General features: G+C 40.5%; 1 protein-coding gene across 6 annotated transcripts in view; it reads right to left on the reverse strand.

The window, feature by feature from the left end:
• Positions 1 to 13513, reverse strand: part of LOC137369229 (dual specificity protein phosphatase CDC14A-like) — a 132739-nt gene that overhangs the window by 103110 nt on the left and 16116 nt on the right. For 3 of the 6 annotated variants that reach the window (XM_068030103.1, XM_068030100.1, XM_068030102.1), the window contains exons 2-3: positions 3268 to 3358; positions 2724 to 2799 (exon numbers count right to left, since the gene is read on the reverse strand). In XM_068030103.1, the coding sequence (XP_067886204.1) occupies positions 2724 to 2799; positions 3268 to 3358 (167 nt within the window). Of the gene's footprint in view, positions 1 to 2723; positions 2800 to 3267; positions 3359 to 3554; positions 3573 to 3638; positions 3975 to 13513 lie in introns of those variants that run through there. The other 3 variants (XM_068030101.1, XM_068030104.1, XM_068030105.1) reach the window with 3 other exon arrangements.

Below are 13513 nucleotides of genomic sequence, written 5' to 3' on the forward strand. Positions count from 1 at the left end.
CTTCAGTAAGAAAAACAGAAATGCAGAGTATTTCTTAAAATGGAGTGTGGAAAGTGTTGATGTCTAAAGGGACCTGCGTGTCCTTGTTCATAAGTCACTGAAAGCTAACATACAGTTGCAACAAGCAATTAGGTAGGCAATGGTATGCTGGTCTTTATAGCAAGAGGGTTTGAGTACAGGAGTAAAGAAGTCTTGTTGCAATTGTACACAGCCTTAGTGAGACCGCACCTGGAGTACTGTGTACAGTTTTGATATGCTTAACCAAGAAGGATATACTTGCCATAGAGAGTGTGCAATGAAGGTTCATCAGGCTGATCCCCTAGGGTGGCAGGATTGTCCTACGAGGGGAGATTGAGGAGACTGAGCCTATATTCTCTAGAGCTTAGAAGAATGAGAGGTTATCTCATTGAAGCATACAAAATTCTTACAGGGCTCAATGGGGTAGATGCAGGAAGGATGTTTTCCCTGGTTGGGGGCGTCTAGAACCAGGGGACAGAGTCTCAGAATAAGAGGCAGGCCATTTAGGACTGAGACGAGGAGGAATTTCTTCACTCAGAAGCTGGTGAATCTTTGGAATTCTCTACCCCAGAGGGCTGTGGAGGCTCAGTCATTGGGTATATTCAAGACAGAGATCGATAGATTTCTAGATATTAAGGATATCGAGGGGTATGGGGGCAGTGCGGGAAAATGGCTCTGAGGTAGATCAGTTATGATCTAGTTGAATGACCTACTCCTGCACCTATTTCCTATGTTATCAGTTTGGGCTAGCTTCAAACCCAGGTCTCAACACTGAAATGGGCAGGGTACGAAACCAACGTCCAAAAGTTTACGATACTATCAATTTTGACATTTGGTCCATTATTCCCATTAGTGTTTATATATTTAGCCACTGATTTTTTGCCCCTCCCTGGGATGGTTGCAGGAAAACTGGAAGGGGGGAGACAAAATTTTGTTTACGTAGAGCACAAATGCTGATACTAACTCGTTGGTTAAAACAGTATCTCCACTGCCCCTCCTCTTCCCCTGCACTAGGACTGAACTTATCTGCATCAAATTCCTGTATTTTTGTGTGCAAAAGAGGTGCAACTTTTAGACTGAAAGTTGCTTTTCCTCCGTCTAACCCCCCCCCCCAAAAAAAACACAGTAAAAGTATTTGAATAATACATGAAATTTCTTTTAAGCTAAACTCTTTTTTTTAAATCCCTCTCCATTTCTCAGGCTTGAAAGTATCTGATGCATCTGCTGCACTTGGGGAAATTCTTCTCTTGCACTTGCGAATACGAAGGCAAGAAAAAGCTCGCCACATAATTCTTCTGAAACCTCCAACTTTTATTTTGTGTAAATATTACTTTAGTCAGTGCTCATCCAAACTTTCCCCTCATCCCTTCCAAACTCCCAATGTACCGTATTACATGTCTCCTTGCATCCTGTTAAAGAACAAAACTCTGCACATTGTCACTTACTTTTACTCCTCAAAACTATACTTCCTTCTATCCACAAATCCAAAGGCTTTCATAACCCAAACTCATTATCCTATAAATCATGCTTTTAAAATACACTTATCAACTTTAGGGACCTGCACTATGAACCAAAGCCCTGAACTTTGTTTTCTCAGCTTGAAAATGTCATACAAATTCTAAAAGTCTTCACAATCCAATACATTTTCAACTTCCTCCAAGTTAAAAGAAACTTTTTAAGTTTTTAAAAAAGCTATCATAAATTATCAGGGCAAAAAGAATATCTAACTTTTTACTCAGAGTGCAGTCATTCCATGCATTATTTTAAACTGTAGTCAAGGCAGCCGACCATATTAGTTCTCCAAGTTCCTGTCAAATATCCCCTAGTGCAAATATCAATAGTGTTTTTCCTCCAAGTAGTTCTAAAATAGTCATTAATAATTGAGAATCTAGTGTGCTCTCGAATTGAAGTATATAAAAGTGACCTTGCAAAATAAGAACTACTTAGACTAAATGACCCAAGTGTCAATTTCCCTACGATCTAAACTATAAAAGATCCTGCATCTGTGCACACGAGTCAATTTTTATGACCACATTTAAAATGGGAAATGTTGATGTAAAACTGATCATGCAATAATTAAACCCTTCTCCATCCTCCAAAATTACAGACACAGCAGTGTGAATACTGCAGGAAAATGCAATTCCATCATGAACAAATTTATGTAAACATTTCCCATTACAAACTTTGACATAGAAATTTACAATGGAAACATAAAAATAAAGGATCGAATGTATGACTTCCAGATGGGTCTGAATTATGTTTGCTTCCCCCAATCTGATTATGCTCGTCACCTGAAGACAACACCAGTGCGTGAATCCCATGCATAACGCCACCGGAGATCAACTAATTGCACTGTTAAAACCCTCCTCAGTTCAGCACTTTATGTACTTAGCCAAGATACCCAATTCACCATTAATGGAATTTCAAGTCCACACTCTAGCTTTCTCCTAGCAAACACAGTTTGTACAGCAACACACTGGAGTTACCTCAGGTATTTTTACTACCACCCCCCAAAAAAAACAGACTAGGATTTCTTTTGGATCGCTGCACACAAATTGAAAATTTTGACTGGAAAACTCAGACATGCTCTGTAACTTCCCTCATTTCTGCACTAACCAAGATGATTATATTGAAATATTAGCTTCTTGGTACTCTGGTATTTGTTTAAAAGCACTTTCAGACCTTAAAGAAACATTTCCATTTACCTTTATTTTTTTGTTTAATTTGCAGCAGTATCGGTATAACATGGCCATGTTCAGAGGTCCAAAATCTGCATAGAAACTAGAGAACAAAAATGAAATAGGAACATGCAAAATTGAGAGCAGGTAACCAGCTGGTCCATCAGGCCTGCCCCTTACCATGATAGCTAGTATCATTCCCAAACACTTCTTTAGAGCCTCCGAACAATGTAAAGAGCCAGGTAGGCTCAATCAGTTTAAAAGCTTTATAACCATACTCGTTAATCAATGTAACAATGAATCTTAAGCCCCCATACAAATTAAATGGAAATTTGACAGCTTCTGTTACTTCTTCAATTTAAAGGCAAAGCTTCAACACACTTTTGATATTTAAATAAGTAACCATTTCCGTTCACTTATATGTTTAATAAAACATTGACTCGATAATCAAATTGTTCTGACAGATTTGGGGCAATGATGCGAAGTAACCAAGACACATCTAAGTTCTTAAGTCCTTTCAAAAGGGTTTACAGGAAATTAAAATTCTGGAAAGTCTCCAAAATAAACTCACTTTTCATACACAAGTTCATCATCAATGTTAAAATAATGCGTGTTCGCAGTGTTTTTGGGTTTATGTCGTAGAATAGCAAAATACAGCCGATCTGAAACACAAACAAAACATTATGAACATAATTGACCATAATAGATTAGGGATAAATAGTGGCCGCACATTTGCAAACTACATGAAACAGAAATGCGTTTTTCTTCACGCACACAAACAACTATACCCATGGTTCAGGCGCTTTACGATAGGCTACTGCCGAAGTTCGAGCCATTTAAAATTTAAAACCGCCATACCTTAAATCATTGAGTTTACGGAGCAGAAAGCTGCATTTCACTACGACATATTTTAAAACCACACCGAACTACACAAGTCATCACCTTTTATAAACTCCGCCGCATTAAGCAGCTCCTCTCCATCCGCCATTCTACAACTTAGACAAAAACGAAACAAAGCTGCAGAAACTTTTCTGCTCGCTTCTGGTTGCAGAGATACACTTCAGTTGCAAAACTAAAAAAAAAAGTCTCAAAAAAAGTTAATACTACACGCGGGTCTCGTCCAAGGTCAATTTTCATAGCACTTCACTTTGGGTGAGAAATACTTGCAGCAAACTGTGCTGATATACCGGCAGGAGAGGAAATATTAAAAGTCCTGCCACTGTTTTAACAGTTACCGCATCACCCCCAAGGTTTAAAAGTCAAACTACTTCCCACTTCGCCCTCCTGTCCGTCAATCAGAGCTGCGAACCGGCCCCACTCCCCATTGGCCAAGCGGCGTCTGATTGACAGTGGGCTGCAGCCCGTAACACCAAACCATCGCGAGCTACTGAATACGAACCCGCCTATTGGAACGTGACCCTGATGGTTGCCAAGGCAAACCACGTTTCGTCACCAATTAGGTCCGCCCCTCTTCAGTATTGACATCACAAAACTTTACACCTGATGTCAGTGGAGCTGCTGCAGCCGTGAGCATTATTGGGAGTAAAGACAAGTTTCTGATATGCAGAGGGAACAGAAGCAATACCTTTAGGCCAGCGAGCAGGATATTTGTTTAAAATTCGGAGGTTGTGAGGGCACTATCAGACTTAGTCATTGAAGTCCGTGTCAACATTTAAGCATAGGTGACTGAAAAGGGAAAATGAATCATAGAATGATTACAGCACAGGAGGCTATTTGGCCCGTCTTGTCCATGCTGGCTCTCTGCAAGAGCATCTCACTCCCCCGCCCCTTCCCCATAGCTCTGCAATTTTCTCTCTCGTCAGGTGCTTGTCCAATTCCCTTTTGAAAGCCTTGTTTGAATTTGCCTCCATCACATGGTCAGGCAGTGCATTCCTGATTCTAACCACTTGCTGTCACCATTGAATCTTTTGCCAAACACCTTAAATTGTGTCCTCTGGTTCTCAACTCTTCTGCCAATGGGAGCAGTTTCCCACCATCTAGTCTGTCTTGATCCCTCAAGGCTTTGAACACCTCTAGCAAATTTCTCTCAAACTTCTCCAAGGAAAACAATCTCAGCTTCTCCAATCTATCCATGTAACTTAAGTCCCTCAACCCTGGAACCATTCCTGTAAATCTTTTCTGCACCTCCAGTTGAGGCCAAACCAACATTTTATAAAGGTTCACCATAACCTTTCTTTTGTACTCTATGCCTCTATTTATGAACCCCAGGATCCTGTACGTCTTTTTAACCACTTTCTCAACACTTTGTGCACCTATATTCCAGGTCTTTCTGTTCCTGCACTTCCTTTAAAATTGTTCCATTTTATATTGCCTCTCCTCGTTCTTCCTACCAAAATGTTAAAGCAGCATCGTCAGCAAAGAGGAGTTCCCTGATGAGGACTTTCCGTACTTTGGACTTCGCTCTTAGACGGGCAAGGTTGAACAACCTGCCCCCTGATCTTGTGTGGAGGAAAATTCCTTCTTCCACTACACCACTACACAACATTATAATGAATATAAACAACATGGACCTGTTAGGCCAAATGGCCAGTTTTCTGTGCTGTAAATACTATGTAAAAGTCTTTTATCTTGTAGGTTACGACTGAGCTTGGAGGAATGCACTGTCTTTATCTAGTTCCACTACTGCACTGGTCACAACGCAAGTTTAAATGTTTTGCCCAGTTACTGATACAGCCAATTACATACTTTATCTATACTAGTTTCAGAATAAAAAAATGTAACAAAATTGATTATAAAACAAGGCTTATTCAAGAAAGATGCAAAGCTTAACAGTTTGAAATATGGAAATATAAATACATACCCTTCTAAAATAACCTCACACACACACCAGTTAAAGGGAAAAAAATGAGAAAAATGAAAAACTGGCTCTGCAGAGATTAACTCTTAAAAAACACTTTGGTCAAGTTATTGTCAATTCTTGAAGAAAAAGGATAAGATATGGAACGTTCCAGACGGCCTTTGGGTCTGGCGTCCAGGTACACAGACAGTTGTCACTGGGATCTTTCTGGAGCAGTTCAGTTCAGGAGATGTCGAGTAGTCGTCTTTCAGGGAGAATTACTGCATCCGTGATTTCAGCTATCACGCTAGATTCTCAGAAGATTTTCCAAAATAGGTGGAAAAGGATGAATTTGGGGAGGTGGGGGTCACCTCTTAGCAGGCTACACACCAACTGAGCATTCAAACAGTCCAGCCCCAAATCAGAAAACCAAAATTCCTGACAACCACAAACCTAGACATGTGACTTCTCTGTAAACAACTCCAATAGCCAGCAAGGCTCCTTATGTTTATTTTAGCATTTCATTGGATTTTTTTCTTTTAGAAAATACTTACTGGAAGAGACAAAGTGTCCTTCCAGTAACCCTTTTTAAAGGGAACAAATCCAGGCATCTCCTCAGTCTTTCAAATGAAAGTATTTTCACAATCTTTTAAACACAGGTCCTCAAAAAAATAATGGAAGCACCTTCATGATGTGTACCACCAACCAAATTGCAGAACCAGAGACAACTATCTTTTCAAACAAGCATGTAATCATTAACTGCAAAGTACTACTTGGCACATCAGCAGTTTCTGCAGGAAGGCTTTGCCAAGACAAACCAAGAATTTCCACTTGTACTTTATACCCACTTTCAAACCAGCATGTCCCACAACTCACCATCAGTACCACAATAAATGCACTTTTTTTCCCCCTCACAATATCATTCTTTGCTGGAATTGGAGCTTCTGGAGAGTTGTTCAAATGGCCATAAGAAAGATTCCAGCATTCAGCCCTGTTACACTGGAGGACCTAAAGAGGGAGGTGAGTCAAAGGAGGGAATATCTCTGCAGTAGTAGGACACTCACTCTACAACTAGAGGCTGAAGCTGCCTTTGAAGACATCACTTAATAAATAAATGCCTTCACCCAGGTCTGCCTGATTCACGTAAGGAAAGAGTCCTGTTGCATCAGAAGTGCCAAGTTAAATCAACTCACTTTACCATACGTGTACATTCCTAGTTCACATGGCACACTATAACTCACATTTGCTGTACCTTACAGAACCATAATGCACAGTCCCTGTGCCATACACTGTCATTTTATATATGATGCATGGACATTGATACTGGGGGATAAAATAGCTCTGCACAGATTCCCCACAAAGAACTTGCATTTATTGGACATCAGGACATCCCAAAACATTTCACAGCCAATGCATTATTTTTCAAACGCAGTCACTGTTGTAATCTAGGGAAACACAGCAGCTGATTTATATGGAGAAAGGTCCCATAAACAGCAAGATAAATGACCATATAATCTGTTTTGGTAGCAGGAAAAGCTGCACACAAATGAATGGAAGAAATATGTACCAGGAGGGAACACTTATAACACACAGGAGCTTGCTCTGCCCACAATCCAACCTGTCCATCATTGCGCTCTGCTCACAGGCGAAGAACATCCACTACTATTGAAAGAGAATGAGGACAGGTGGGGGCCAGTCGAACTCCAGCAGCTAACAACATAGCCACTGTCTGAGGGATGCATTACAAATCTCAATCTTTTCCTTTTCCAGTGGGTCTTTTCCAAGATGATGCAACAGGAGGGATTGCAGAACCAGTCCAAGCCCATCACAGTACACCGTGACAAGCTCTGGCACTGGCTGAAACATAAATCAGGTGGACAGAAGCAAGTGGCAGAAGAGGAAACAACTATGAACCTACAACTGTTTGCCAGTAGTGTGGAGAAAGGACTTGTATCCTCCTGGATCTGCCTTCAAAGGGGTGACAATGCAGGAGCAGAAGCGTACCTCTGCCATCACTACAGACCTGCAGGAAAGATTTATATAAATGCAGATCATGGAGCAATTGCCGTCTTTATGACCCCGAAAGGGCTGAGGGAACAAGGACAACAGAGATTCCTCTCTCAAATACAGTGACTGGTGTCACCGAATCACTTTTAGGACCCCATAATAACAGTCTGTCACTGCTAGATTTGATTGACATGGTAGCGAAATGGGCCTCATTGAATCACCACCATGTATTCAATTTTGTATTCATGTCCTGAAAACTCAACCAGTTATTTCACAGGAGCACTCAAATAGTTTCAGCACAGTGGACTGCTGCAGAATATAACTGGAGTGGCTGGTTCCTTTGAAAAAGCAATTGATTCATAGTGGTAAATAATCAACCGCACACTTATAGAATGGAATACCTTCTTGTTCACAAAAATATCGGGATTCTCATGTAGATTTTTTTTTAAGTTCTAAAGTAGTTGAGGTCAGTTTCAAACACATGCAGCCATTGTACGAGGACGTTATCTCCACAATGTGAGTATTAAAACAGGGATAAGGCAAGGCCGACAGCATGGTTTCTGTTTGGACAGAGAAAATTGCCAATGGAAAAATCAGGCACAGCGAGTCAGAGCCCAATTTTCAGATCCCCACACACTGCCAGCGATGTTCTGCGCTGTGTGCAGAACATCAGGGACTTTCTCTCAAAAAGTGTTTTCCCTCACCATATCTCCAAAAATAAAAATTACTGCACTTACTCCACCTACCCTGAAGGTGCTGATTCATACTGCCGTTAGTATCTGTTGCCTTTGGTCATTCATCATGTATTGCTCCAGACAGAAAGTGTCAGCTATTTATTCAACATGGGGCGGCACAGTGGCACAGTGGTTAGCACCGCAGCCTCACAGCTCCAGTGACCCGGGTTCAATTCTGGGTACTGCCTGTGTGGGGTTTGCAAGTTCTCCCTGTGTCTGCGTGGGTTTCCTCCGGGTGCTCCGGTTTCCTCCCACATGCCAAAGACTTGCAGGTTGATAGGTAAATTGGCCATAATAAATTGCTCCTAGTATAGGTAGGTGATAGGGAAATATAGGGACAGGTGGGGATGTGGTAGGAATATGGGATTAGTGTAGGATTAGTATAAATGGGTGGTTGATGGTCGGCACAGACTCGGTGGGCTGAAGGGCCTGTTTCAGTGCTGCATCTCTAAATAAAAATAAAATAATAAATAAATAATAAAAATAAAATAAATTTAAAAAACTAAAACTAAATAAAATGAGGGCAATATGACCAAGCTCCATTTTATCCTCATCAGACACCCATACTGCTCCAAAGCAGTCCCTGGATAATAACTGGGCTTAGGAATTCCTTCACCCAGCAGAACTGAAGCCAATTGTAGCAGCTGAACTACCTTCCCTTCTCAGCATCAGACTATCTTCGCACTCTGCAAAATATTTATTCTTCTCCACTTTAGCTGCTCATGCTGAGCTTTAGCAGAAAAGGTACAGCAATGCAGATGGTTGGAAAATAAAACCACGAGACCCCAGGGAGATTAATTGCAGCTGGCCAAGGACTTGAAGGATTGGTAACAGCCCTGATAATTGTAAGTCATTGTGGGAGCATTCCTCACCAATTGTCAATAATTAAAAATCTGCAGTAAAACAGAAGTACAACTTTCTAAAGGTAACAGAGAAAATAATTGAGAGCAGCATGGGGTGAAGAGAGTTAAATGCACTACAGAAAATATCAAAGTATCTAAAAGCAACACTGTATTTTTTACATTTCCCCCCCCCCCCACCCCCTTGTAATGACGGAGCTATTCTATGGTAAATAGGGAATAATGAAAAACTAAGACACGAGAAGTATGTGGTACTATCAAAGTACTTTTCAGAATATCAATATTTTGTAAAAAAAAAGTATTAACACACCCAATATAACTCATTTCATGAATTTTAAAGCCTGTACTATTCAAATTACCCAAAATAATTCTAAATTCTGTAGTTTTGAAGGTTATTTGTCTCCCTCTCTCCTTTCTTGCCATTCAGACCCCAGATGTAGGTAGAAAATGGTTAAGTATTTCAAAACTCCTCACTGAAATCAAAAATGTTAATGCAATTTTAAGACTTTGTGGTCTGGAAAAGAGCATTACTGAGATACATACCTTTACATGGTGACATGGAGGCAGAGGGAGAAAGAGGCAAAGGCAGAAACAGAGCTCTAGAGCATTACTGATTTAAAGATCCTGGTAAGATTTTGTTTGTTATATGAAAAAATTAAAAGCATTTCTTCCTTTCTTGTCAAAAACAAGGCAATGGGCTATAATTTACTATCAGAATGAATTTAAGGCATGTGCCATTAGTTAGACTTGTCATTGCACGTTTAGGTAATAAAAATTATAAATTATTTGCATGGGAAGTTGCTGAAAGTTTGGGCTAATATCAGAGAGAAACAGGTATCTGGGACTCAAGTGAACAGGGCAGAACAGTGGTGCAGCGGTTAGCACCGCAGCCTCACAGCTCCAGCAACCCGGGTTTGGCTCTGGGTACTGCCTGTGTGGAGTTTGCAAGTTCTCCATGTGACTGTGTGGGTTTCCGCCGGGTGCTCCGGTTTCCTCCCACAGCCAAAGACTTACAGGTTGATAGGTAAATTGGCCATTGTAAACTGCCACTAGTGTAGGTAGGTGGTAGGAGAATTGAGGGAAGGTGGGGATGTGATAGGGAATATAGGATTAATGTAGGATTAGTATAAATGGGTGGTTGATGGTCAGCACAGACTCGGTGGGCCGAAGGGCCTGTTTCAGTGCTGTATCTCTTTATGACTGTGTATCTCTTCAACTAATCAGATTGAAGGATTGTGAAATTTATAGCACGAAGACTGCAAAGGAAGAGCAAGTTAGAATGGGTGAATTCAATGTCAAATTAGGTACAGAACGAGACACGAACATACGAATTAGGAGCAGGAGTAGGCCACTCGGCTCCTCAAGCCTGCTCCACCATTCAAAAAGATCATGGCTGATCTGCTTGTAGCCTCCACATTCCTGCCTACTCCGATAACCTTTCACCCTTTTGCTTATCAAGAATCTATCTATCTCTGCCTTAAAAATATTCAAAGACTCTGTTTCCACCGCCTTTTGAGAAAAAGAGTTCCAAAGACTCACGACCCTGAGAAAAAAATGTCTCCTCATCTCAGTCTTTAAATGGGCAATCCCTTATTTTTAAACAGATATAAAGAGAGGAAAATAAAGACTGAATAGAGACAAAAAAGAAACAAAGGAAAAGTTTTTAAAAATTAACATCTTTAAAATCTCCAACTACAATTAAAAGCTGAAGAAATGTGACTCATGACTTCTAATAGTACATTTTCAACGCCAGGGAGATTGTTTGCCAATAATTAACACTTATCACGTCATTTGAAGGGTACTTAGATTGAAATGGATAAGATTTGACTTTGAGGAGAGTTTACTTTATCTCTGTCATACAAGTGCAGCAGCTTTATGCCAATGTATTTCAATGGTGAGGCAGACAGCGAGATGCCATTTTCGCGAAGCTAATGGCCAAGTGACAAATCTCCAACAACTACTTCTGGATTTCTGCGTTTAACCGCACATCTGCCCTCGCTTGAAGTTGTAGTATTCTTGCATAAATAACAGCAAGCACCATTAGCCTCAATGCAGTTTCATTTCATCCTTTGTCTTATCCGACGCAACAAAAACTTTTTCTCTTCCATTCAGGTGTTAACGAACGCAAGCTTCTGCAGCTCATGTGTACCAACGTCCCTCCAGATCCTTCTTCCCCTTCACTTCCCTCTGACCCTATCCTTTCTCCTAATCTGACCCCTTGCCTTGTATTCACTACACCGTCTGACCTTCCCACCTCTGACGCTGAACAACCTGTACTTAGCAAGGGACTCTGTTTAATCCCCTTATGCCCACCTCAATGAATTTCACACTCGGCATGACGTTGAGCTCTTCAGTCTCTGGACTCACTTCTTTGGTCAGGAGTCCTCCCCCTGATCAGTGGACCCTTTCACTCACCTCCAGTATTCTCCCTTCATCTGGATCCCTCCCTCCGGCCACTTACCCACTCTTGATCTCTTCATTGAGAACTGTCGACATAACATGGGCCGTCTCAATTTCTCCACTTTCCTCCTCATTAACCCCTCTCCCTCCAAACATGCTGTATTCCGTTCTCTCAGGTCTAACCCCAATATTGTGATCTCTGTAGTTTCATTAGCCTCACTGTTATTTGGTAGTAAATTATGGTCAACTAAAAATAGCTGCACTTACTGCATTGACCCGGAGTTAAGCTTTCAACTCCATATCCAGAGGGTGTCTGCCATGACATGTTAGCTTGGGGACTGGAGGAAAACACTCCTACTACTCCAAGCCAATAAGTAGTAGTGGAAAAGCACTTAGTTGCTGAATCTGGCCCTTTTTGCCTCCCCTCAGCTGCCAGTTTTCCTGAGCCCTGGGAAACCAGGCCCACAATCATTAAATGTAAAAATCTGCCAAAAGCTGAGGCATGCAACTTCATTAACATATTTAAATTAATGATCCATCTCAAGAACAGGTTACTCATCTCCGCCTCAATTAAATTGGAAGGTATATTCGCAACAAGTTGGGTTTCAGATTTTAATCTCCACACATCTCTCTTGCTCATCCTAGGGTTTAAAATAAAAGTAAAATACTGTGAATGCTGGAAATCTGAAATAAAAACAGAAAATGTTGGAAATACTCAGCAGGTCTGGAAGCATCTGTGAAGAAAGAAGCAGAGTTAACGTTTCGGGTCAGTGACCTTTCATCAGGTTCTGATGAAAGTTCACAGACCTAAAATGTTAAATGGGGATTAAAATACCTCCCTATGTCTCAGTGAAGCACCTCAGGACTTTTATCTACATTAATGGCAGTATATAAATGCAAGCTACTGCTTTTTTTTGTAGTAATTGTAGTAGCAGTACTTAAACACATACCATACTCCGAGTTTAGTGACCTAAAATGTGGAATCATTTCAAATAGCAAAAACATTCACTAGGCAACGTAATTGACAGATGCTAAACTGACTTTTCCAAAGTAATTTTGTGCAGTTCTGCAAAAGGACAATTTTTACAGGGTCCCAAATACCGTTAGTATTATTCTGAATATTAAAATATTCCATCACAGTTGAAAACTAAGGAACTGAATCCAGGCTAGTGGAGACCTCTGCTTTCAAAGCCTGCATAGCCATAATGCTGTGTCTTCTGTTATATTCAGTGGATCTTGAAATTCAGTGCACACTGAACATCTTAAAGGACAACAAATTACAAAATCAATTAATGAATAATTATTTAATTGATGTTGGAAAAAATATATACTGTGGTAAAAAGCATTGTGGGCATGTCTCCAAGAACAAGAAGCTCAGCACTACTGTAAATAGTGATGTATTTCAGTTTAAAGAACATAATGATACAGTAGGAAAAATTATAGCAAGACATTTTGTATACAGCGCATAAGACAATAGACAAGCATTGAGTAATTTACTGTTCACATTGGCACCTTAGAAAGTTGAGTGCAAGATTACAATTTCCATGGTGATGGAAAGCAATAACTTTTGATTTATAGGGTTTTTAAATTATTGCATGTGACGACTGATTTATAGTATAGAACTGGAATTATAAATCACCTTTGATGTATTTGGTACGAGTAGGTAAGTTGACTGAAGACTTATTTTAAACTAAAAGTGTTAGAATGCTCATTATTTTAAATTATATTTAGACAGAGTTATTGGACTGTGACTGTATGACTTGTTCCAATGGAATGGGCTTTTATTCTGCATTAATGCCTTATAGTAGCCTTTATAGCCACACCAGGCGCTGCTCCACAAACCACTGACCACCTCTAGGCACTTACCCATTGTCTCCCGAGACAAGGAGGCCAAAGAAGAAAAAGAAGAATGCCTTAGCCAGTTGCAGCCACTAATTAGCCAGTTTGCCTCACAAACCTTATTGAGTTTTTCGAGAAGGTGACCAAACAGGTGGATGAGGGTAAAGCAGTGGATGTGGT

Source organism: Heterodontus francisci, chromosome 4, assembly GCF_036365525.1.
Source record: "Heterodontus francisci isolate sHetFra1 chromosome 4, sHetFra1.hap1, whole genome shotgun sequence".
Lineage (NCBI taxonomy): Eukaryota > Metazoa > Chordata > Chondrichthyes > Heterodontiformes > Heterodontidae > Heterodontus > Heterodontus francisci.